This window comes from Octopus sinensis, linkage group LG11 (genome assembly GCF_006345805.1).
Source record: "Octopus sinensis linkage group LG11, ASM634580v1, whole genome shotgun sequence".
In the NCBI taxonomy this organism is placed as follows: Eukaryota; Metazoa; Mollusca; class Cephalopoda; order Octopoda; family Octopodidae; genus Octopus; species Octopus sinensis.
Window position 1 is genome coordinate 40,489,547 of NC_043007.1, and position 26,698 is coordinate 40,516,244.

Here is a 26,698-nt window from a genome sequence, read left to right on the forward strand (position 1 = left end):
GCCCAGTGCTCCGAGAAACCTGGATTATTATAATATTTTGTAATATATTATAATATTTTATACAAAAAATAAATATAAGAGAGTGGTCACTATATGGCTCACTCTAGCACTAGTTAATCCAAAAGGTTTCAACCACAAAAATACATGTTTCCCATGAAAGTCAGTACGATTGTTAGCTCACACGAACAGGGCAAATAAAAAATAACAAAAATACAGATTATTTTGGGACAATTGTTTCGCTATTAATGAATTAAATGTAATTTTACTTACAAAAAAATCAACTTGTAGCTCCTCAGCCAAAACTATCTGGATGAAATCCACTCAATCACACGCCAGATTTTACCATAACGATAAATACACGTGTGGTTCAATTGATTACATCCGACGTTATAATTCAAATGCCCCTACTAACAGCGCGCCAAACTTTCACGGTAACAAATACTACATTTAGAAGTAAATGTAGCATAATTATAATTAATTAATAAGGGTGAGAGACTTTCATGGGAAACATGTATTTTTGTGGTTGAAACCTTTTGGATTAACTAGTGCTAGAGTGAGCCATATAGTGACCACTCTCTTATATTTATTATTTATTATTTTATATATATATATATATATATATTTATATATATATATATATATATGTGTGTGTGCGTGTGTGTGTGTGTGTATGTGTGTGCGCCTGTATGTGTGTGTACGTGTGCATGTATGCATGACCTCTCACTTCATTTTAACATACACATCTCTTCTCCCCTCTCTACCACTACATTCTTATATTTTTATTCACACTACAAGATCCATTTGAATGTACAGCACATGGAATCTACGTCTCCACACTTTTCATTTGTGATGATAAAATATGAACTTCCATTGGAATTTACATACCACTAAGAAGCATTTCTACCACTTTCCTCAGATAATGGAACTGCAATTATAACATCTTTATACATTTTTATTTGTGTATTCATTCTCCTATTTTCCTGTATACTCCTTAATTACTTCCTTTTCCAAAATAACTCCCTATATTGAACTGTAATTTTTCCTCTATTTAACCATCTCACATCGTCTCTGATGAAGGATATCCCTAATATCCCTGAAACAGCTGTAAGACTAACTTTCTCTTTATAAATGTCCTGAAAATTCCACATAGCTTTGGCTTTGTTGTCTTATTTTTTTAACACACACACACACACACACACACACACACACACACACATATATATATACGAGAAAGAAGCAACAAGAATGGATTAGTTTTTAGTAACTAATCCATTCTTGTTGCTTCTTTCTCGTTTATAATCACCCCACATTACTGTATGGTTAACACCATATAGTTTTTCTGGTGCATCTAAGTTAAGTACCACATTCAAGTAAATTCATTGGAATTTACTTGAATCTTAATTGCTTTGATTGCATATATATATATATATATATATATATATATATGCATACACACTCACACATATTTCTGCAAAGGGAGCGAGTAAGAAAGATATACGCATAGATGGATAGCGAGATAGCTAGCTAGGTAGATAGATAGACATACACTCATGCATAAACACACAATTACATATATACAGGTATACAAGCATATTGTGTGAAGTAGCTAAATACTTTTAACTGGAGATTATAGGAGAGAAAGACATTTGGTGAAGAGCCCTTTGCGTCTAATGATAGAAGAAAGAGTCAAAAATTTGCTATAATCATAATATATTTTATAGATATGTTAGAGAAATATGACCTTCGTATTTTGAATTTTAAAAAAATGTAATCATTCTTAACTCTGATCATATCTAGTCTCCTCATATTGTAACGATTATATCGTTGATATATTTGTCGTATTGTTACAGCGTTTTCTAACGATATTCATTGGATTTTTACACTATTCTTCTTATTTTCTTGTTCCATTTTATTAACTTCTTCAATTGTCTGTGGTAAAACCCGGTTTCCTGTTTCTGGTAAACAAACTCGAAGCATTACAGTAGAACATAAAGAAGCGATTCCAATAATAATACCAGGCGCCCAAGGAATAGCCAAAGCCTGTTGATAGAAAAAATTGGGCATGTAAATTAAAATGATAAATATTTTCATAGACTACGAGACAGAGATAAAAATTAGACTAGAAGGTTTTAAGGTATTTGCGTCTCAGTATAAAAGTTTGAATAAATTATATTCCTGGTTAGACTTCGAAGACGTTGCCAATTACATTCTAGTAGCTATTAGACTTCTTAAAAAATAAAAGAATAAATTATATATATTATATATATATATATATATATATATATATATATATATATATATATATATATATATATATATATATATATATATAGTGTATCTAGAGAGTTTAGTCAACACTCAATTAAGAAAAGAAATACTCATTCTGCTTTTATAACAAGTTGAGTTTTTCTTGTGTTATGGACTAACCTGCGTAGGATAGATATATCTATATATCTATATATACATGTATATGTGTATCAAAATCACACACACACACACACACACACACACACACACACACACACACACACACACACACACACACACACACACACACACACACACACACACACACACACACATACTAGATTTCAACAACTCGAAGTTGAAAATGTTGATGCGCAACGGGAAAGGAAAAATACTCTTTCGAACTTCATGCAATAAAAATTCTTAAATAATACAGTACTCCTGCGTTTGGTGTGACAATATAAATACAACCAAGTGTTTCTTCTTTGAAAATGCTCGAATGACCTTCAAGTCTTTTTCCTCGCTTTCTTCTTAGCCATTCTTTGTTACTACTGTTCCAAGTGAAATACAAGGGTGCTTCACCATATTGAATGCTTTTGAAAAGTCATCATTGATTTACAATGAAAATAATTCTGCCAATGTTGTTCTCATATGTTGTTCATTGACAGTTATTGTAGGTGCTCTTTCATGAATTGAAAATCCTAAAGTGGATGCAACTGCTTCGGATGGTCAAGTACACCTACCCATTAAATATTGACTAATTTCGTTATCATTATTTATTAGAATAGCAGCTTGATCATTTCCTTTTTGCGTGCACTTAATTGGCCTCACTAAGGCAACGATTTCATCGTTTCAGTGGCATTTGAATGTTCTTAAAGGAGTTTCTTTATAAGGTACCCCATTTGTTTGTTTTCTACTGCAACTCATTTTCCTCTATAAAGAGACAGTCTCTCTCTGTCTTATTTTCTCCCTTTAAATGACCGTGAACTTACCAAGAGTTTGAAATAAGGCGCTATCATGCATACACTCCGCATGAAAGTCGTGGCAAAACCATTTCCAGCACTCCTACAGAGACAAGATAATTATGATTAAAATCAATGTTTATTAATGGTCACTCCCGCCTATTTCGACGTATGAGTGTTTGAAGGGGAAGATTTTCAAAAAAACATGTAAGAAAAAGGAAAAACAACTTCAAAAATAAAATAATAAAAGAAGGTGCATCGATTTGCGCTGGACACATGAATGTAATTTGAGTCCAGGTATGGATTTTGCTATGAAGTAATAATGGGGGTCACTGATGAGTTTGATTTTGCATGAGATTGGGCAAATGTATCTGTTGATTGCAGAATATAATTCTTTTATTGTTCTGCTTCTTCAGCTCAAATGCTTAGTATGAATACATAAAATGGCAATTATATGACACGCTCGTGTAGGGTACCCTCCTGTTACCACATTTCTAGAGAAATAAACCCTTTTAGGATCTTTTCGGTTTGAACGGCAGTTTTTTCTAGCGGTGTCATATGAAATTGTCACCCATAATTATGACCCTAGTATCGATCTATTGCATTTCAATCTGTTTTAGGGTTAGGGTTAGGGTTAGGGGTGGGGGGAAGGGTTACCTTTTTTTCTTCACAAATGTAAATAAACCAAATCTGTTTCTTAAACGAGGAACATATTCATACGGCACAGAATGTTTTTTTTACCTCAATAGACGTCACTGATTGATTGAAATTGCAGAAATTGAAGAAAAAGAAACAACAAATATCTTACAAACTATAGAATTTTCTCAATAAAGCCAAGAGAAAAAGAGGTTTTATAAACACATTCTACCAGTATACGAAGTTTAAAATCTTTTAATTACCTAGAAATTGTGTTAAAAACTGCCGTTCAAACCGAAAAGATCCCCCTTCTATTTCAAGTAATTTGGAGAACAATGAAGAATCTATTGAAATATTTTATCGTTATTAAGCTGATGTTTGAAATATAAATCAGCATGAAAGTTTGATGAACGGTTTGAAACCAAAAAATTGTATCAAAGGTGGTTGCAAGCTGGTTAGCGTCTAACGCGCTGAAAACTTTGTACAATTATTGTTTCTCCATTTTTTCTCTATATCTCTGTCCAGTTTTGTGAGTGAAATAAGTTCAAATATTGATGAGAAAGCCAATTCATTGAGACATATAGCCAATGACTGGTGCCGAAACTGTTAATTCAAAATTGTTCCTCCCTTTTGTAAGCAAGCCAGAAAGTTAGAGAAATTTTATAAAAGAAGGAACAGAAAGAAATAATGAGAGATAACTACGGATGTAGTTCAAGTTTTTTTTTTTTTTTTTTTGAAGACAGCATAACACGAAAAAAATAACGACATACACAGAAAGGCTGGCTTGAAAGAAAGAAGAAACAGATACACAGGTATCAGGGAAGAGAATAAGAAAAAGTGAAGCAACAAAAAAATATGTTACATTTGAAAAGAAAAGAGAAAATCCAAATGTGTAAAAGGAACTCAGCTTCATATCCAGGTTGAAGCAATTCGATTCCATGTACGTTAACAGCTAGATACAAATATCGTATTATATTTCTTTTCTCCTAAATAAGCTATAACGCTCTTTACATATCCACCTTGACAGAGGTTAAAACACACAGTAATGCAACTTACAAATGAAGAATTCATAAAAACAACGCCAAGCGTTATTTTTAACAAATTACTTAATGAAAGGAAAAATGATGAACATTTTTTTCATCGATCCCAACACTAATTTCTGTTTTTATTACTCTTACTCTCTTTTACTCTTTTACTTGTTTCAGTCATTTGACCGCGGCCATGCTGGAGCACCGCCTTTAGTCGAGCAAATCGACTCCGGGACTTATTCTTTGTAAGCCCAGTACTTATTCTATCGGTCTCTTTTGCCGAACCGCTAAGTGACGGGGACGTAAGCACACCAGCATCGGTTGTCAAGCAATGCTAGGGGGACAAACACAGGCACACACAAACACACACACACACACACACACACACACACACACACACACACACATATATATATATATATATATATATACATACGACAGGCTTCTTTCAGTTTCCGTCTACCAAATCCACTCACAAGGCATTGGTCGGCCCGGGGCTATAGCAGAAGACACTTGCCCAAGATGCCACGCAGTGGGACTGAACCTGGAACCATGTAGTTGGTTAGCAAGCTACTTACCACACAGCCACTCCTTTTATTTTATTTAAAAATTTTTACTACCCACAAGGGGCTAAACACAGAGGTGACAAACAAGGACAGACAAACGGATTATGTCAATTACATCAGGCCCAGTGCGTAACTGGTACATAATTTATCAACCCCGAAAGGATGAAAGGCAAAGTCGACCTCGGCGGAATTTGAACTCAGAACGTAACGGCAGACGAAATACGGCTACGCATTTCGCCCAGTGTGCTAACGTTTCTGCCAGCTCGCCGCCTTGTTTTTATGACATCTTAATCTCAAGACGGATTTGACTTTCGTGCATTCACATTTGTCAAGCATACACATAAAAATGTAGGTTTGGTGTCATACTGACAAAAAATAAAGATAAATAAAATTTTTTTAATATAATAAATACTTTTAGTTATACTCTTACCGTATCTGTGTTGGATATAGTTCTGAGGTGTATATGTAATCGTTGGCAGTAGCAGCATTCAATCCAGCAGCAGACACAAGATACAATGCAAGAAAAACGTACTCCATCGATTCACTGTCCTCTTAAAAGTAAAAGAAAATTGTTACAGTTGAAATGAGCTTTAATATTTAGATAAACCATTTGGTAAAAGCAATAAATAAATCAATAATAACAATATTTGTTTTTTAACACTAAAGGTATCAACCTTTCTTACTTCCTACAAGTATCATAGCGGTCATTTTTGATCTTTTCGGTTTGAACGGCAGTTTTCTAAAATAATTTCCACGTAACTAAACACTTTTAAACTTCGTATACTGGTAGAATGTGCTTATAAAACCTCTTTTTCTCTTGGCTTTATTGAGAAAATTCTATAGTTTGTAAGATATTTGTTGTCTTTTTCTTCAATTTCTGCAATTTCAACCGATCAATGACGTCTATTGAGGTGAAAACATTCTGTGCCGTATGAATATGTCCCTCGTTTGAGAAACAGATTGGGTTTATTTACATTTGTGAAGAAAAAAAGATACCCTTCCTCCACCCCTAACCCTAACCCTAAACAGATTGAAATGTAATAGATCGATACTAGGGTCATAATTATGGGTGACAATTTCATATGACACCGCTAGAAAAAACTGCCGTTCAAGCTGAAAAGATCCGTCATTTTTGACCGGCATTGAAAATCATGATTTAATATAATTTATTTTAAATATAAGATAATGCAGTGAATAAAGGATTTGAAAATACAATCTTTTAGCATTTATTTACGGACACACACACACTCAAACACACACACACACACACACACACACAACACACACACACACACACACACACACACAAAGCCACAGATTCTATGGAAGAATGCAGATAATTATATTGGTTATTATACATGTTCATTCCTTTCTTTTATCGTTGAATAATAAAGGCTAATGGGCGAGGGAATAATAATTGAGTCTAACATAGACACAACGTTTGAGGAAGAGGAAAATGTGTTAGCTGATTAAATCTACCACAGTACGTTATGTTAGTTCATTCTGTCGATCCCAGAAGAATGAGAGGATTTGAAACCTAAAGAGCGGGAGAAAATACCACAAAGCATTTTGTCCGACGCTCTTACTATTCTTATTTCTTTATTGCCCACAAGGAGCTAAACATAGAGGGGACAAAAAAGGACAGATAAAGGGATTAAGTCGATTGCATCTACACCAGTGCGTAACTGGTACTTAATTTATCGACCCCGAAAGGATGAAAGCAAAGTCGACCTCGGCGAAATTTTAACTTATAACGTAACGGCAGACGAAATACCTATTTCTTTATTACCCACAAGGGGCTAAACACACAGAGGACAAACAAGGACAGACAAACGGAGTAAGTCGATTATATCGACCCCAGTGCGTAACTGGTACTTAATTTATCGACCCTGAAAGGATGAAAGACAAAGTCGACCTCGGCGGAATTTGAACTCAGAACGTAACGGCAGACGAAATACGGCAACGCATTTCGCCCGGCGTGCAAACGTTTCTGCCAGCTCGCCGCTCTTACTATTCTGCAACACGGCACACATACAATAAAAACATTATGCGTGAGGTAAATATTTAACTATTTATCAGCATGTTATTGAGACTACTACCGACCCACTATGATGCACAAAACCAAGAATACCGGCATCAAGAATATAAACAAAAGTAGCAATAATGAACGTTTTTTTTAAAAAGAAAATGAATGAAAAACGAAAGGAAATCGAAATAAAAATACACAAGCTCAATATTACCTGCCCATATTTTTATCAGAGATGCCGATATAATACATACGGCAACACCCGTCTTGAAACATGTTAAGGAAAATTTGTGACCGAATCTAGCAAAGAAAAGTAGTCGAAGTATATACACATGCATGCATTTATACATACGTATATGTATGTATGTATATATAATGCATATATATATATATATATATATATATATATATATATATATATATATATGTATATGTATGTATACACATAAATATGGACAAACGTATAGAAGTGTACACACGCACATATTTATAATACCAGATCTGATCAATAAGTATCCGGACTGTTGCTATAATAACGAAGCTAAAGAACGCAGAGTGAAGCCGCTAGGCAGAGATTGACCTTGAACACTGCTGTGCGTGTGCACTAAGTTTTAACGTTCTAGCTCACTTTCGCTATTTACGGTAGTTCTGCGTAGCGTGTGACCGTCGCACTGACCATGACAGAGAAAGTTGACATGGCGATATCTGCTGAGAGTGCTACGTAAGGTTGCAGAATGAGTATGGATGGGAGTGTATGAGCCGCACACAAGTGTGCGAGTGGTTGAGATGTTTCCAAGATAGCCAAATAAATGTCAATATCGACGAGCCTTCTGGGAGACTCACAACCAGCAGAAGTGATAAAAACATCACAGATGTGCGTACAGCTGTGAGGGAACATCGTCTAATCACCACCAAGGAGTGATAAGAGGATGTGCAGATCAGTTACTGCTCACTTCAGTCCATTATCACTGAAGATATGGGTATGAAATGCGTGTCAGCCAAGTTTGTGCCCAAAATATTTTCAGCTGACCCAAATGACGCTTGAATTTCGGTTGCACAAGTTCTCCTTGATTGTGCCGAGAACGATGAAAACTTCAAAACTTTGCGTAGGCCAAGCTTTTGACAAAATATGATGCACATTCTCTGCTCAGTTTTCGCTGTCATGATCAATGCGACGATCACACGCTACACGCTTTCCTTCCAAGCAATACTATAAACAACGGAAGTGAGCTAGAACGTCAAAACTTAGTGTGCATGCACAACAGAGTACAAGGTTAGTCTGTGCCAAGCGGCTTCACCCCCCATGCTTTAGCTTCGTTACTATATCGACAATCCGGATACTTATTGATCAGAACATGAATATATATATATTTATATAGATATATATATATACATATATATTTATATATACGTGTATATATATATATGTATATGTATGTTTGTGTGCATGTGTGTACGCGAGTGTGTCTATGTATGTAGTCATACATTCATTTGTGAAAATGTATAAACGTATGCATATATATATATATATTATATATATATATATATATGTATATATACATATATGTATATATATATATATATATATATATATATATATATATATATTTATATATGTATGTATGCACACACACACACACATATATATATATGATTTAGAACAGAGTTTTAGTGAAGTACAGAGCTTAAATATGGAATTAAATAAACTACAAACGAAGAGAATTATGCAATGAACTTAATTAGATTACAGCTGTTTCTGTGATGCGATGCCGTGCAGTGACAACTGATTGCTATCATGCGTATCAATAGATCTTAATGCTAATTGATTTAAATATGCCAGTAAATATTGGAGACAAACGGTTATGATAATAATATTGGAAAATAGGTGAGTGGATGACTTTTGTGTACTGGCCGTTTGTTTCCTATGCTTTTAACAATGTAAACTGAGTGAAGTGTCTTCTGCTGGAACTCAAAACCCTACGGCAGACACATTTAGTGTGATTTTTTTTCATAAAAATTAAAAGTACATAATAAAGAAATGCATCTATCGATTGGATAAGTTTGTCCTAATTGTATTCGTTCCATCAACTCCAGGGTGATGTTAAGCAAAATTTACTCTGACGATTTTCAAATGCAGAATGTAGCACAATGTAGGTAAAACGTTTAGCCCAGTTTAATGCTGTTTCTTTCACTCTAGCGCTTTCATATATTCACAATGTTGACAAAATGTGTTACCGTTTCGCTAATGCAGCCGCAAGACCCACTGTTATTATTGCAAGGAAATAAAATATACTCATGTTGATATAGATGTTTCCATCAAAAACCTCCATCATAAATATAATCATGTTCTGTGACGCTGTATTTACAGCACTATAAAACCAAAGAAACAAAATATGTGAATTTAATAAACATATGCTCCACTGAAAGAGACAGTTTAGTTACAATACCATTTCCTCAAGATACATCAAAACAATATCTAATAATCAAATAATTACCTCCAATGACGAATGTGAAATATTTGTCTATTTATTGCATTAGGACATGAGATAAATATTCTTACTTGTACAAATACAGAAACTCGTTGAATAGAATCATACAGAAGCTTGGAGGGCGACGAGTTGGCAGAAACGTTAGTACGCAGGGCGAAATGCGTAGCCGTATTTCGTCTGCCGTTACGTTCTGAGTTCAAATTCCGCCGAGGTCGACTTTACCTTTCATCCTTTTGGAGGTCGATAAATTAAGTACCAGTTACGCACTGGGGTCGATGAGATCGACTTAATCCGTTTTCTGTCTTTGTTTGTCCCCTCTGTGTTTAGCCCATTGTGGGTAGTAAAGAAATAAGAATAGAATCATACAGAAGCATATATACATACGAGGCGGTAAATTGATAGAGCCATTAGTGCGTCGGCTTGAATATCTTGCAGTATTTGTTCCGACGCTCTGAGTTCAAATCCTACCGATTTGAAACTTTTTATTTCTTCTCGGGTTCGACCAAAACTACCAATGCAGGACGGTAGATTGAAGAAACTATAAGTATGTCGTATTGAATGCATAATTGCTGGCATATGTTCCGATTCTTTAAGTTTTTCTTTCAAGTTCTGCTATTATATAACTAAAAGAACAACGTGTTCCTTTAGCGAAGTCTAATTCGTTGCAAGCATTCGAGCAATGTTCTTATTTGAGGACACTTGCCTCCATCCATCTTACCAAACAACGTCGGAGGACTTGTAAAATATCATGGGCAATGCTCTCCCCTATCGACTAAATCATTAAAAACACACACAAGACATTCAAATATAAATTATTTATACATTTTGTGTGTTAGAATATTTTAAATCTTGTGTTTTAATATATTTCTAAATTTAGCATCAACCTAGTGATTTAAGTTGGTAGAACATAAATTACTTAATTCAGACCAACACAATTGCGACTAACAGATATTTTAAGGGTATAAGAGGGATCGACGATTTTGATCTGACAACACATAATAATGTCTGTGTCGTACACCAAAGAGTTACACTGTTCCTGATTGAAGTGATTATCTTCGTATTACATTACTAAACCATGTTACTCACTCGTTGAGAACATCCTCTCCCAAACTATAAGGTATTTTGTCTAATCAAATATTGATTTCAAATTTTGGCACAATGCCAGCATTTTGGGGGGAGGGAATAAGTAGATTACATTGACCCCTCTACCCGACTGGTAAAAGAAAGCAAAGTCGACGTCGGCAATTTGAACTCAGGGCGTAGTCAGACGAAATACCGTTAAACATTTTGTCTGGCGCGGTAACGATTCTGTCCGTTCGCCGCCATATCTAATTTAATACTGAATTCAAATTTTGGCAAAAGCTAGTAATTTTGAGAGAGGGGTAGAGTCAATTAGATCAACATCAGTAGTACTTTGTCGACTCCGAAATGAAGAGCGAAGTCAATCTTAGTCAATACCGTCAGGCATTTTACTCGGCATGCTAACGATTCTGACATCTTGCTACTTTTATATTGGTTTCAAATTTTGACACAAATCAGCAATTTCCGGGAAGGAAGTAAGTTTGATTACACCAACTAACGTGCCCTACTGGTACTTATTTTATCGACTCCGAAAGGATGAAAATCAAAGTCGATCTCGGCGTAAAGAGGGATGAAATGCTGCTAAGCGCGGTAACGATTCTACCAACCCGCCGCCTTTGTCTAATCAAACACGAAATTATAATTAGACATTGACAATATTTTCAAAGGTGTTTAAAAGAAAAATAACAAAAACGATAAAAATAAGACGGCGAACCTTACCATTCTATAGACACGACGATAGTAACTTTCCTCAAATATGGTGATTTAAAAATAGTAAGTAACTTGACAAACACCGAGGATTCTTCTTCACTTTGTGGTTGCGTATGATCGACGACTGCTGTGACTGGGGGACTAGGTTCACTACTTCGGCTCTGAAGACTGGTTTCATTCACTTGACCGTCAGTTTCTGGTAGCACAGTATCTTTTACAAATCTACACCAGATTTCATCAAAGTCAACTTTATTTTGTTTTGCTGCTTTTCTGATAATTTTCTCAGCTGCTTTCATTTTCGAATTTGCAAATAGCCACCTGACAGATTCCTCCAGGAAACTATAGGCATAAAAAAATATAAATAAACGGAACATAAAAAAGAAATGTATCTCTTTTCGAGTGCCAATGTATGTGAGCTTCACGGTCCTACCAACAACGGATCATGAACAAATTACTGAACAGTTAAAAGGCAATACTTCTTTTCTTTCTGAAGCATATCAATACATACATACATACATACATACATACATACATACATACATACATACATACACACACACACACATACATAATACATACATACATACATACACACACGCATGCATGCACGCATGCATGCACGCATGCATGCATGCACGCATGCATACATACATACATACATACATACATACATGCATGCATGCATACATACATACATACATACATACATGCATACATACATACATGCATATATACATACATACATACACACACACACTCACACATACATACATACATTCATATATACATACATACATACATACATACATACATGCATGCATGCATGCATACATACATACATACATACATACATACATACATACACACACACACACATACATCACTTTCCATAACACATCTTTATTATTGTAACACTGCCTTCTGCGCATGCGTACTTATAGCTGGTACTATTGTGGTTACGTGATTGAAGTTTGAGCCTGATCGCGCCATTTCTCTTTCTGGCTCTACAGTGTAGGCAATGAACACCAAAGAAGAACAAAGAACAGTGATCCGATTTCTCTGGTCGGAAGGTGTGTCAGATGCTGAATTTCATCGGGGGCTTTTAGCACAATCCGGGGACAATGCACTATCGCGTAGAAGTGTGTATGAATGGATCGAGAAGTTTAAAAGAGGCTGGACAAGCGTGATGCACCAAGAGGGAGAAGGATGCCCATAAGCCTCCACCACTGACGAGAAGATTCAGCAAACTCGCGAGATGGTAATAGTGAACCGGCGAGTTATCATCGATGAGGTAGCTCCTTCTCTGCAGATTAGTCATGGTTCTGCCTATCAAATCATCCACGATGAGCTCAGCTTCCATAAAGTCGGTGCAAGATGGGTGCCAAGAGAGCTTACCGCAGAGCACAAGCGTAAACGTCTTAAAGTCTGCCAACGTTTACTCGATCGCTACAACAATGAGGGTGAGGATTTTGTGAGGAGATGAAATGTGGGTCCATTATCATGAGGCAAAATCCAAAAGATAGAATATTGAGAGGAAAAATCCGGGCTCGCCAGTGACGAAGAGATTCAAGACTCCATCTTCCGAGGGAAAAGGTGATGCTAACCCATTTTTGGGACTCAAAAGGGCCTATACAGGAAAACTACCTGGAAAAGGGTGTACGATCAATAGTACAAGATACAGTGCTTTGCTGACCAACAAACTGAAACCAGCAATTCGCACCAAACGCCCAAGCCTCTTGCCGAAGAAAGTTTTGTTGTTGCATTACAATGCACGCCCACCAGACTTTTGAAACCATTAACCAATTGGCTTTTGAGGTGCTGAAACACCCTGCGTACAGCCCAAATCCTGCCCCTTCCGACTATCATATCTTTGGACCGCTCAAAAATAGCTTACAAGGTCGTCGATTTCCTACGGATAAATATGTGAAGGAAGCGGTTCATAAATGGTTGCACGACCAACCGAAAACGTTCTTCCTGGAGGGAATACGCAAGCCCGAGTGTCGCTGGACCAAGGGCATGGAAAGGAAGGAGACTATACAGAAAAATGACGTACTTGTTTATACCCTGCTTTTGTGTAAATACATTGAAAAAAGCAAGATTGCGTATAATTCATGACTCACCCTTGTACATATATACATACATACATATATACATACATACATACATACATACATACATACATACATAAATACATACATGCATGCATACAGTCAATCCATCCATCCATACATACATACATGCATGCATACACACCCACATATGCATGTATGTATGAATATACGTATGCACATTTGTGTATGCTTGTATCTATCTGTGAGGTCTAAACTAACAAAACTATTCAATAATAAGAGTAAAATTCTCCATCTGAACATCTTCCCTGCTTTTTTATATCTGCTTTATACACAGCTTTCCTGTGTTTCAGAATAGATTCTTCACGAACAATACATACATTACACCAAATGTATTCAGGCGAGCCTGAATACTTGAGAACCAAAGCACAAAGGTAGAGGAAGAGAATGACAATTGGATGAGAAAATAAAGGGTGAAGGCTCCCTTCGGTCACGAACGATCATAGAACTGTACCTAAAAAGTTCCCCTCCGAGGCACAAGTCCGGGGAAGTTTGTTTATGAAAGACCAGCAGTTGTCCATGCATACCATCCTCCCCTTTCCAGGCCACCGATGTTATCCAAGGGAAAGGCAAAGGCCGATAGAGCTTGGCACCAGTGACGTCACAACTCATTTCTACAGCTGAGTGAAGTAGAGCAACATGAAATAAAGTGTCTTGCAACTCACACAACCCGGTCTGGGGTTCGAATTCACTACCTCATGATTGTGAGGTCGACGTTCTAACCACTGAGCCCTGCACCTTCATATGGATCCGAGAGAATAGTAGATAAATATAAAAAAGAAATATGTTTAACCAAATTTATGCTTAGAAAGTAAACGGAGATAAAGGAAAACTGATTCTGCCATGAGAGACGCACTGATTGAGATCTCCAAGACATAGGAACCAACTGAAACTTTAGATGGGTGGTTCTCAACCAATCTTTTCCCTATGGATCCCTTTGATTTTTATTTTACGCGGATGGACCCTCATACCTATTCAATGTTTTAAAAATCCTATTATATTTTTATAATTAAATATTTTTAGGAATTGTATAAAGAAAATTGTTAAAATATTTTGTGTATCGAAGAAGTATACCCAACTTATTGCACATATATTTTAACAACAACATTTTATATGACCTCCATGGGCCTTATGGACCCCAATTAAAAACCGTTGATCTAGAGCAAAGGCAGAGGCGATTATGTTAGTTTTCTCACAGCTGAGGTATCACATTACAAGAACTTCTTAACTGCATCCTTCCAGCGAGATTTTACAACTATAGATGAGCTATATCATTACAGCCATCACAGAGTTTGGCTTATTTCATTACAACTGATCTTGGATCTTTTCGGTTTGAACGGCAGTTTTTAACATAATTTCTAGGTAACTAAAAAATTTTTAACTTCCTATACTGGTAGAATGTGTTTATAAAACATCTTTTTCTCTTGGCTTTATTGAGAAAATTCTATAGTTTGTAAGATATTTGTTGTTTTTTTCTTCAATTTCTGCAATTTCAACCAATCACTGATGTCTATTGAGATAAAAAACATTCTGTGCCGTATGAATATGTCCCTCGTTTAAGAAACAGATTGGGTTTATTTACATTTGTGAAGAAAATAAGATACCCTTCCACCCACCCCTAACCCTAACCCTAAACCTAACTAACCCTAGCCCTAAAACAGATTGAAATGCAATAGATCGATACTAGGGTCATAATTATGGGTGACAATTTCATATAACACCGCTAGAAAAAACTGCCGTTCAAACCGAAAAGATCCCTGATCTTTTTCGATACAAATAATAATTTATATAAAACACTGAACCATTAGAACCACCACCAATGACTGAAATAGCTTACAGAAAGGATTGAAAAAAGGGTACTTACAAGAAATCTATAATAAAATATCCGGACAGAACAGCGTTAAGCAAGAAATACGTATTCCATCCGTAATCCTTCAACATATATGCTATGAAACCAGTACTAGTAGAATATATGTTCCAGATAAACATAAATAGACCAGACATAATAATACGTTTTTCTTTTGGGTATAACTCACAAACCAACGTTATAGAGCTGATAACATAAGTCTGAAATGCAATAAAAGATAGACTGTTGGTATAATACTATATTTTGAAATGCAGCTTGCTGAACATTATTTTATAGAAAAATCAATCTTAATAGCACCAAGTGGTGTTATCAAGCTTGACGAGGCTTGGGATAATAATCCTTTCTGCTATAGGTACAAGGTCTTAAATTTCTTGGGAAGGGGATAGTCGATTAAATCGACCTAAGTACCCAACTGGTACGTATTTTATCAATCTTAAAAGGACGAAAGGTAAAGTCTACTTCGGTGGAATTTGACATGAAATGATGCGAAGCATTTTGTCCGTCGTGCTAACGATTCTGCCAGTTCGCAGCCTTACGGCTTGGAATTATAATGGCTAAAATTTAAGTTATCTTAGTTATTTGACATTATCAATTTTAAGTGTTTAAATTACAGTAAAATATGTTTTAATAGTTAAAGACAGCCGAGTCAACTGGTTCGGTAATACATATAGTATGATAGTAGCTGTGGAATATATATGGTCGAGACAATTAACTTCCTAGTGGTTTGATCCACTTTATTCTCAAAAAGAACTTTGTAATACATACGCCTCGCTTTTGTTTAGTCAAGATCAGTCCAGTTCAAAAGCAGTCAAGCCAGGACTATCCTGTCATATTATATAGTGTGTTCTTTCCTTTTTCTCAAGACGTTGGGTTGTGATTTGAAGGAAATTTATCAGTTTATTCTAGCAAATCATGCGATTACATAGAGTTTTGTTTGACGAATAAAGTTCCTATTATATTGTTTTACGTGGTAGTGGCGTTAGTGATATTCTTGTTTAACAACTGGTCAAATATGAGCGAGAAGATCTGTATTCATAGACTGTCCAGTAGTGACCATTTCATTTATTTACTGAAACCTGTAGAACGTGGTTTGAAATAGAGGTTTTTCTACTTTTAGCAGACAGTATGATTACATATAAGCTCACTTGTTGACTCAACGTAATTCACTGCAATCCACTACGCTGATTTTAGAACAGAAATATGCAGAAAGAACTTCTTTTTGAACTACAATTCTAACCTGGAGAGGTACAGGCCCTTATAACTCATCTGTCATCGTTTCACTGCAAAGTTAGAGGTCTTCAGTGGTGTCCGCTTCATCCAAAAATGCTGTAAGATTCACCATCCAGTGTATTTGAAAATATCCCACAAAATGAGTAATATGTAGAAATAATGTAAAAGTGTAATAATATCGTACACTAAAGCGATGAGCTGGCATAAATGCAAGTATCAACGTTTCCTGGTTGATATTATTTTAACAGTTAAGGTAACGAGCTGGCTGAATCGTCAGCACGCCAGGCAAAATGTTTAGCGGCATTTCGTCCAATTTTACGTTTTGAGTTCAAATGCCGTCATGGTCGAGTTTGCCTTTTATCCTTTCGGGGGTCGATAAAATAAGTACCAGTTGAACACCGGGGTGTATGTAATCGACTTCTCCTCTCTTTTGAACTTACTTGCCTTGTGCCAAAAATTGAAATCAAGGAAATCACACACCATTCATAAAAGTTATATCCAAGGTACGGTTACATAATAATATATAACCGTCACTTTCGAGCGAAACCGTAATAAATGGGTTGTTGGAAATAAAAATAAAATAGACATACATTTTGTTTTATATTAGGTTGGCAACTAAATTTCTGCTGTTTTGTGAAAATTTAAATTTATTAAAAGGATTAATAAAAAATAACAACTAATTAATCAATAATGTATTCACCCTTGTTTCTTACAACTTCTTCCCAACGTTCAACAAGATTTTCAATACCTCGTTAGTAGAAATCACCCGATTTCGATTCCGAAAATTGATCCAACCAAGCTCTTAATTCTGCATCAGTATTGAACGAAACTCCGTGCATAGCATTTGAAAAAATTTGAAATAGGTGGAAATCCGTTGGTGCCAAATAAGGAGAGTACGGTGGGTGTGGCAGCACTTTCCAGTCATGCGTTTGAATGGCTTCCTTGGTCATATTGGCGATATGAGGGCGGGCGTTGTCGTGCAGCAGAAGAACTCCATGCTGCCGATTAGGTCTTTTTTCTTGAATAACCGTGTTGAGTCGTTCCATCTGTTGAACATAAAGTTCTGCGTTGACCGTTTGGTTCTGTTCAATCAATTCGTAATGGATAATCCCTTCCCAGTCCCACCATATGCACAACATCCTTTTATGCGGATGAAGATCTTGTTTCACGCGTGGTGTCGCTTGTTTACCAGGGCTAACCCATACCTTACGCTGCTTCATATTGATGTACAGGCACAACTTTTCGTCGCCTGAGCGGTGACGAGCAAGCAAATCAGCAGAGGTTGTGGCTCGTTGACGTTTGTTGTTGTTCCCTAAAGCATGCGGAACCTATGCTCGATACTACTGAACATTTCCCATCGAGTGAAGATGCTTCTCTATAGCAGTGTGGGAGCATTCCATTTTCTCTGCCAGTTCCCTTGTCGTTTGACGAGAATTTCCGTGCAAAAGTTGGTTTAATCGCTCTTCATCGAACTCAACTGGACGGCTAGAACGAGGTGCGTCTTTGAGGTCAAAATTTCCCTTTTTGAACTTGGCATACCAATCACGAGCTGTTCTTTCAGCTATGGCACCCTCTCCATACATAGCACAAATCTCGCGAGCAGCTTTTGCGGCCTTAGAAACTTGATTAAAAGCAAAACGGAGATGTCGAAAATGCTCGTTTTTCTTAACTTGACATTCCATTTTAATGATCTGAAAACAAACACAAATTAACTAAAATTAACTAGAAAGAAAAAAAACAAAATCGATTCCAAATTGATTCAAAAATACAATTCTCGAAAAAAAAAAAAGGATTCCAGAGTTTAAAAACGCAATAAATTCCAAAATTAAAAAAAAAACGGCGGGAACTTAGTTGCCAAACCAATAAAATGATCCGTAGATTTCGACGATGAGTATTTCAATTATTCGATCAACTGAACTTTACCTTGTTTAAATTAACCAGTAAAACAGCTGAGTATTCCACAGGTATGTGTACTACTATTGCAATTCTCAGGTAGAATAAGTATGACACAGTATGTGACGGCACACTTTACATTACAGATATAATCAATCCTACGAACCTTGTATAGTTTCCATCTTCTCATTTTCATGAACAAGGGCCTTTATTCGATCGGAGGTTATGTTAAAAACCTCTAAAATGCTAAGCAGGAAATTGGAATCAGAACCTCGTTAAACATATATATACAACAATGCGCACAAAAACATGCACACACAGAGTGGGAAAACCGAAACTGACAAACACTGAAATATATTGAATTCTTGAATTAAATGCACTCACATACACACATACACGTGTATATTAATATATACATATACAAATGTATATATATATATATATGTGTGTGTGTGTGTGTGTGTGTGTGTGTGTGTGTGTGTGTGTGAGCGCGTGTATGTACGAATATATAATTCTCTGTGTTGGTGCATGCTTCTGTTTGTATGCATGTGTGGGAGTGTAGTGCGTTTGTGTGAATATTTTTGTGTTTGTATCCTCAAGAAAAAAAGGCATTACCTCTCTTAATACTCCAGTGAAAAATCTCATGATTGCAAACGTCCAGTAAAACGGCGAAAATGCAGCTACAAGGTTGAAGAGTATCAACATAAAATTACTTGACACTCTTATAGGTTTCCGTCCAAATCTTTCAATCAAATATGGCGACATAAGACCACTGATGACTTGACCTAAGATAAAAACTGTTTGAGTCGATTCAGCCAGTCCACCTTTGTTGCACACCAGATCCCACTGCAAAATTAAATGTACTTAATAAAGAAATATAATTGTATGGTTAATATACAGTTCTGTTTCGATGATTTTGGTAATCATCCCCATGTTGGTTCTGTTCTAGCAGGTGTAATATTAAAAATATTTAAACTTTGAGGATCTCATTTTTGTTTCATTTTCAAATTAGTTTAACTAAGACTATTCCGAAGCGCAATATTTTGTAGTTTAAGCTGTCTTTTCAGTGTTAGGTGTTTAGAGATAATATTTCTTTTAAAAAATGACTATAACAACTTAAGTTTTAAAGAGAAGTAATGATTCTAATGAAAATTTTAACTGAATTAGAATGTGATTATAAACAGAGATCAACGAAAAATGAAATTGTATTTATGCTGTTTTCTTTAGGTACAATTAAAACAAGTGAAACTGAAATTTAATGGTTTATTAAAGAATGAAAAGATATCATAGAGCGCAGATACACAATTTTTAAATAACATATCTATTTATTCATTCACTTATCAAACCTAATAATTTTATTAAGGAGTGACTGATTGATTCATTGATTCATTGATTCATTTACGTGCAAAAGAGTACTAAATGTTACATCTCAGAAAGTTATAATGTCCATAGCTTTCCTACAGACTACGAACCACAGACAGATGACATGAAATTATTACGAACATAAATGAAATTCTGAAACAACAAAACAACAATTTACAGTAACAGAATCAACCCACCTCTGACACTATAGACATATCAGCTGGTGTGGTATAGTAATAGCCATTCAGACAGTTCAATGTTTGGTTCTCGGTCGTATTCCCTTCATCATTATTGATGTGTATGGAGCATTTATCATATGTCAGACTGACTTCATTGATCGATATGTTGTATTGGTTGAACTGAGAATCTGTCAGATTGTTACATTTGTATTCAGGAGTGATGGCTGTAAAATAAAGTTCATTGATGTCAAGTCAGCTTTTAAAGCAGACTATAACACTAGTTAAACATAAGCTTCCTTATCTTCATTAAACAGTAAAGTTTACTGTTCCAAAGTAACTTGGTCATAAATATATAAATAGAGATAGAGTATGTACACGGAACTAGCCATGAGCATTGTTCGAAGAATAGGCTAAACTAATGGTAAATTATATCTATAGGCTAAAACGTAGGTACAATAGAAATTTTATAGATAGATTGTAAAAGGTTATAATCTAAGCAGCAGGCGATACCGTAAACTTTGTAGGTTAAAAATGTATAAATTATATAAAAAAATTATATGTTAAATTTATATTGTAAACGTTAGATATAAAAATCTCTACTTAATAAAAGGAAGGAGTACAGCAAGAAAAAATGTGAGGTTGATGATAGAATATAAAAAGAGCGTAGAAATAGAGAAACGGATCACTAAAATGGGAAATGCAATCAGAGTAAAATTATCGGTGAATGAAGATACCGTAGACAACAGGGCAGTTTTGCTAGAGAGAGAGAGAAAGGAGAAAGGAGAAAGCTTAAAATAATTATTTGGTGAACAAATTCTAATAACGGAGTTGCTGGTTCGATGCGACGAACTACTACCAGTGGTGTCATTTGATGACATAATAAATTGAAAGTACGTGATGACATAGTAAATTGAAAGTACGTGAAATTTGTAGAACTTAATATAATGTTTAAAAAAAACGTTGAAAGAAAAACAACGAGCTGTTCGTGAATAATGTGTTACATAAACAGTTAAACGACACTACTTGCATGTGGGGCGCAGGCAAGACATTTAATTTTTCATTATATCATTATATTCATAATTTTATTCGATTTATGTTTTTTGTACCCCACTGTATTGTGTTGTCTGTCTTTGTTCGTACCTTCTTTGTAAGAGCCAATGTGCTCGTAATAACGAATAAAGCTAGCAAGCCACGCCTTTTTCCTTCGCGTCATTGTTATGTGAGTTCGATTCTGGTTGTTTCTGTTATCATAATTTGTTGGTTACTGTATTGTTATTTGAACTGTTGTCTGTGTGTTAACAGTAATTTTCGCCCTGTGGGGCTGAAAATATTATTTAAAAATTGTGAAAAATTTTATTGAACTGTTTATTGCCCATTGCTGGGCGTTATTGTGTTTAATTTAAAAATTTGTCATTGTGACAAGTCAAAATATTATGGAGTTCAACATCGAATCCACGAAGAACTTCCCTATGATGGGAGAGGATTGTGCAAGTATCAACAAGGAAGGAAAGAATAAATCGAGTTTCTCAGCTGCGGTGGACGGTAGCGAAACTGAAATAGAAGTCAAAATGGAGAAGCTATTTTTGTTTCGAAATTTGGTAAAAAAGAGTGGAACTGTGGCGGAAATTAATGCAAGGACTGTAGTGTACAAAGTGTACAATCTAAAAGAAAAAAATAATGGAAGCCAAGAAAAAGGTGGTTGAAAGGTGCTTGGCACCCATTTGGAATAAGATACGCTACGTTGGCTGGGGAACACGTAGCGCGACTGTAGAAGCGCAGTTCCTATCGGCTAACGTTGCAAAAGAAATATACACACAAACATTACAAAATGAAGAGATAATGCTGCTGCCCTCATACTTGGGCCGTAGAACGACAAAAATTATTATTGAGGAGATTCCGGCTGGATACGAAATACTGCGGGTGACAGCAGCTGGAATTTATGACGTGGAGGAAAAGGTTAATATATTACAAATAAAAAAATTTTGACTAGCAAAATAAATGTCGCGGACTCCTTTCCCCAAACAAAGAAAACATTGAAAATTAAAGTCACACGTAGCCAAACTCCCCAAGCCAACCCCACGGTGAAACAATTTGCCAAACCCCTCCCCAATACACACAGAAAAGAGCAAGAGTTATTTGTTTCATATAGGGGGAAGAACGAGGTGATGAATGCTATAATTGCAAAACACCACAAAGTGGGGAAATGCCAGAGGTACGCAGATGATAGAGTGGGTAAGCGAATTTTAGAAATGAAGAAAGTTTATATAAATACATGGAAGGGCGCTACCCGGAAGACATTCGTGATGTGAGTGCAGAGGAAGCTGACCATAAGGCAATTGTTAGCCCGGTAGCCACACAAAGAGAAAGCCCAACGGCGACACCCTCAAAAGATCCAGCGGCTGCACCAATTAAAGTGAAAGACGGGAAGGCAGGCGGACTTGTGAAGCTCCTACCCAAATTGAAAATGTGAGTAATTCCTTTCTTTTATGTTTCTCAAACATGATTAAGTTAGGGTGCATAAATGTGCGTGGACTGGGGTCGAAATGGAAACAGGTTTGTTTCCTGGACGACCTCAGGAAACGTGATATAGTCGCAACTGAGTCAAGATGTGTGGATCACAAACGTTCTCTCCTCTTCTGAATGACTATAAGAAATTTATTTCGCCTAGCCGATGAGGAGAGGGGTGCGTGGTGGTCTTATTCAGGAAGAACTTGGACCTGCAGGTAAGTGCTGCCTTTCTTGACCGAGAAGGTAGGCCGGTCGTCCTGGATGTAACTCACGAAAGTAAACAGTCCTTCAGGTTGGTAGCTGTCTACGCTTTTTTTCGAGACCTGGAGCACTCTCTAGTGACGTCCAAAACGGTAGTTCTGTTAGGAGACTTTAACACTATCCTCGTTGCACGAGTGGATAGTATAAAAAGATGGCCTACAGCAAATATTCTGCTCAATACCACAGATTTGCTTGTTTGTTGTTTGACCATAACCAGTTGAGCACGTCCCTTAGTGGCTGACAATACGTGCATCTCTGATCACGAGCAGAAGTAGTGGGGGAGCATCATAGCCATGTGTTGAGAGGGATTCTTTGAAGTTTGAATAATTCACTTTTGGAAACATGGGTGTTTTGCTCAACATCCTTAAACAAATCTTATTCAGGGACCTTTTGAGCGGGATAGGCTACTTGACCAGAAGAAAATTTTCACTGGGCCCCACCCCCGAGGTCATGCACCGTTCATCTTGATAGGAAATCACAATGTCGCACACATATGGTTGTGATGCATGTGCCTGATGTACCCTTAGACGGGTAGTTATGATGAGTATAATGGGCTTCGTATATTTTACCCCAGTGTCATTTTGATGGCATGCTCTGCTTTCTCACTCAATTATAACAACAACAACAACAACAACAACAACAATAATAATAATAATAATAATTATAATAATAATAATGATTATAATAATAGTAATAATAATAATAATAATAATAATAATAATAATAATAATAATAATAATGATAATAATAATAATATATCTAAGTGAATTCCGAATACAACCAATTTCGGAATTAGAGATAGACATACAAGAAACAAGCACAGAAAAAGCTAGGCGCATAAAAACCCGTGCCAAAACTGCGGCCTTAGATATTCTGAATAATAAATGGCAAGAAAAACCTCTCTATGGCAAATACCCAAAGAGAGCGAATAATGCAGATATTGACAAGGCCTTGACCCATCAATGGCTAATGGCCTCTGGCTTAAAATCTGAAACAGAGGGGTTTATCATAGCAGCTCAAGATTAATGCCTACCAACAAGAAACTACCAGGCCAACATATTAAAGAACGGCAGTAGCCCAACATGTCGTGTATGTCAACAACAAAATGAAACCATTGATCATGTTGTCTCCAAATGCAGTCTTCTAGCGCCTATAGAGTACCTCAACAGGCATGATAGAGCTGCACAATATATTCACTGGGTAATTTGCAAAAACCTGGATTTGCCCCATGAAAAAAACTGGTGGGAACACAATCCACCTCCAGTGCTTGAAAATGACCACATCTCACTCCTCTGGAACTTCACCATTCAAACTGACAGAAAGATAGATGCAAATAGGCCAGACATCATAGTGAAAGACTTCAGACAAAGAACATGCCTCCTCATTGATATGACTGTCCCAATCGATATAAACGTATCTGTCAAGATCTACCAAAAACTGAGCAAATATAAAGATCTTGAAATAGAAATCAGCAAAATGTGGAAGCTGAAGACTAAAACAATACCTGTTGTCATAGGTGCCCTGGGAATGATAGCGAAAGGGACTGATTGCTACCTAACTCAGATACCAGGAAAACCCAAAATGGCAGAAATTCAAAAGATAGTGCTCATGGGAACTGCTCATATCCTACGCAAAATACTCTCTATGTAATCCCAAGGTTTAAAACAAGTGTTTATTATATTATTTTTTTTTATGTATTAGACATTCACTAGTACAACACAAAAAAACCCCAAATATATGGCACACTAGGCATAACAACAACGTGAACTTCCAACCTGTTGTCTTTTGAGATCTTTGGGTGAGACTTGGAGCCAACTTGTACAGACGTAAAGCAAAGGTCAAACATAGAATAATAATAATAATAATAATAATAATAATAATAATAATAATAATAATAATAATAATAATAATAATAATAATAATATCATCAGAATATCAGGCAGTGGTTCTCATGGCTTTTGATCTTAACTTATTGGGAATGTTAACATGCACATGTTTTGTCCTGGTGTAAAAGATGAGCTATAGTAAATATTCTGTTCCATACCACAGTTTTGCTTGTCAGTAGTTTGACCTCAAGAAGTTGAGCATGTCCTTTAGTGCCTGACGATATGTGCATCTGTGATCACGAGCAAAAGTTGTCGGGGTGGTGATGGTATCATAGCTATGTGTTCAGAGGAATTCTCGGGGTTTGAATAATTCTCCATTGGAAATATGGGTGTTTCATTTATCATCCTTAAACAAGCCTTATTCAAGGGCCTTTTGAGTGGGATGGGCTACTCAACCTGAATAAAATTGTAACTGGGTCCCATCTGCAATTCATGCGCTGTTTATTTTGATATGAGATCACCATGCCAAGCACATTGTGTTGTGGTGCATGTTTTAGTGTACCTGAATCAGACGGGTAGCCATGATGGGTATATTGGACTTCGTATATTTGTACCCCATTGCCTCTATGTTGGTGCGCATTGGACTCTCACTCTATCATAATAATAATAATAATAATAATAATAATAATAATAATAATAATAATAATAATAATAATCCTTTCTACTATATGCACAAGACCTGAAACTTTGTGGTGGGTGAGCTAGTCGATCATATTGACCTCAGTGCTCAGCTGGTTCTTATTTTATCGACACCGAAATAATGAAAGACAAAGTCGACTTCGGAGGAATTAACTCAAATATTTCTGACCACAAAGTTAGAACCCCCGCAAAGTTAGAATCGCTTTCTCCAACACTAAGAATCTCTCACAGATTATATCTTCTCACAATACCAATCTGCTAAATAAAGGTTCTTTATCTGGGAGTTCCAACATTAATCTTGTTAATTCCAACCCCTCATACAATTATAATAATACGAATAATAATAATAATAATAATAATAATAATAATAATAATAATAATAATAATAATAATAATAATTGGGTTTATGAATCGTTTTTCCTCTCTGTATTGTACGGAATTTGTTGCCCACACTAAGAGAAAAGCAACGGGTTTTTTTTCAATTTTTTTGAAGTTTTCCTTCAAGTATAGTTTAGTCCATAGATCTATGTATTTAATCAATGTTTTTTTAATTTTCATGCATAACTTTAAACTGAAAGTATTTATATTCAACATATTGTATTTTTAAACTTTTTTAACTTACTGCTGTACAAAAAAACAACAACCTGGCGTAAATTGCGAGCGTGTATCATGCTTTCGCTAAGTGTATGTATGAATGTGTGTGTGTGTGAAAGAGAGAGGGAGAGAGAGAGAGAGAGAGAGAGAGAGAGAGAGAGAGAGAGAGAGAGAGAGAAAGGAATTAATAAAAATGCATTTTTAATGTTCATACGTACCAAAGAATATATAGAAAAAGCTGTTGGTTGTTGCTAATAGTTGTGAAGCACAGATCAGAATGCATTGTGTGGTGTGAAAAAATGTAGATTCTCCCAGAGCACGTATAATCCCATCGACATCAATTTCGGAAGATTTCATATTGTTTCCGTTCTCGGTAGATCTAGATTTTACCGTTTATCTATATAT

General features: G+C 35.9%; 1 protein-coding gene across 1 annotated transcript; it reads right to left on the bottom strand.

Annotated features, from left to right (window-relative positions):
- Nucleotides 1–1,457: 1,457 nt before the first annotated feature.
- LOC115217510 (solute carrier family 22 member 8-like) lies at nt 1,458–26,698 on the bottom strand. Its single transcript, XM_029787229.2, has 10 exons — nt 26,512–26,698; nt 20,424–20,629; nt 19,480–19,710; nt 15,739–15,941; nt 11,755–12,084; nt 9,701–9,835; nt 7,680–7,765; nt 5,870–5,990; nt 3,240–3,312; nt 1,458–2,040 (listed from the first exon to the last, which is right to left on the bottom strand). Exons 1-10 carry the CDS (start codon nt 26,648–26,650, stop codon nt 1,867–1,869), a joined length of 1,698 nt encoding a protein of 565 aa, XP_029643089.1. The 5' UTR covers nt 26,651–26,698; the 3' UTR covers nt 1,458–1,866.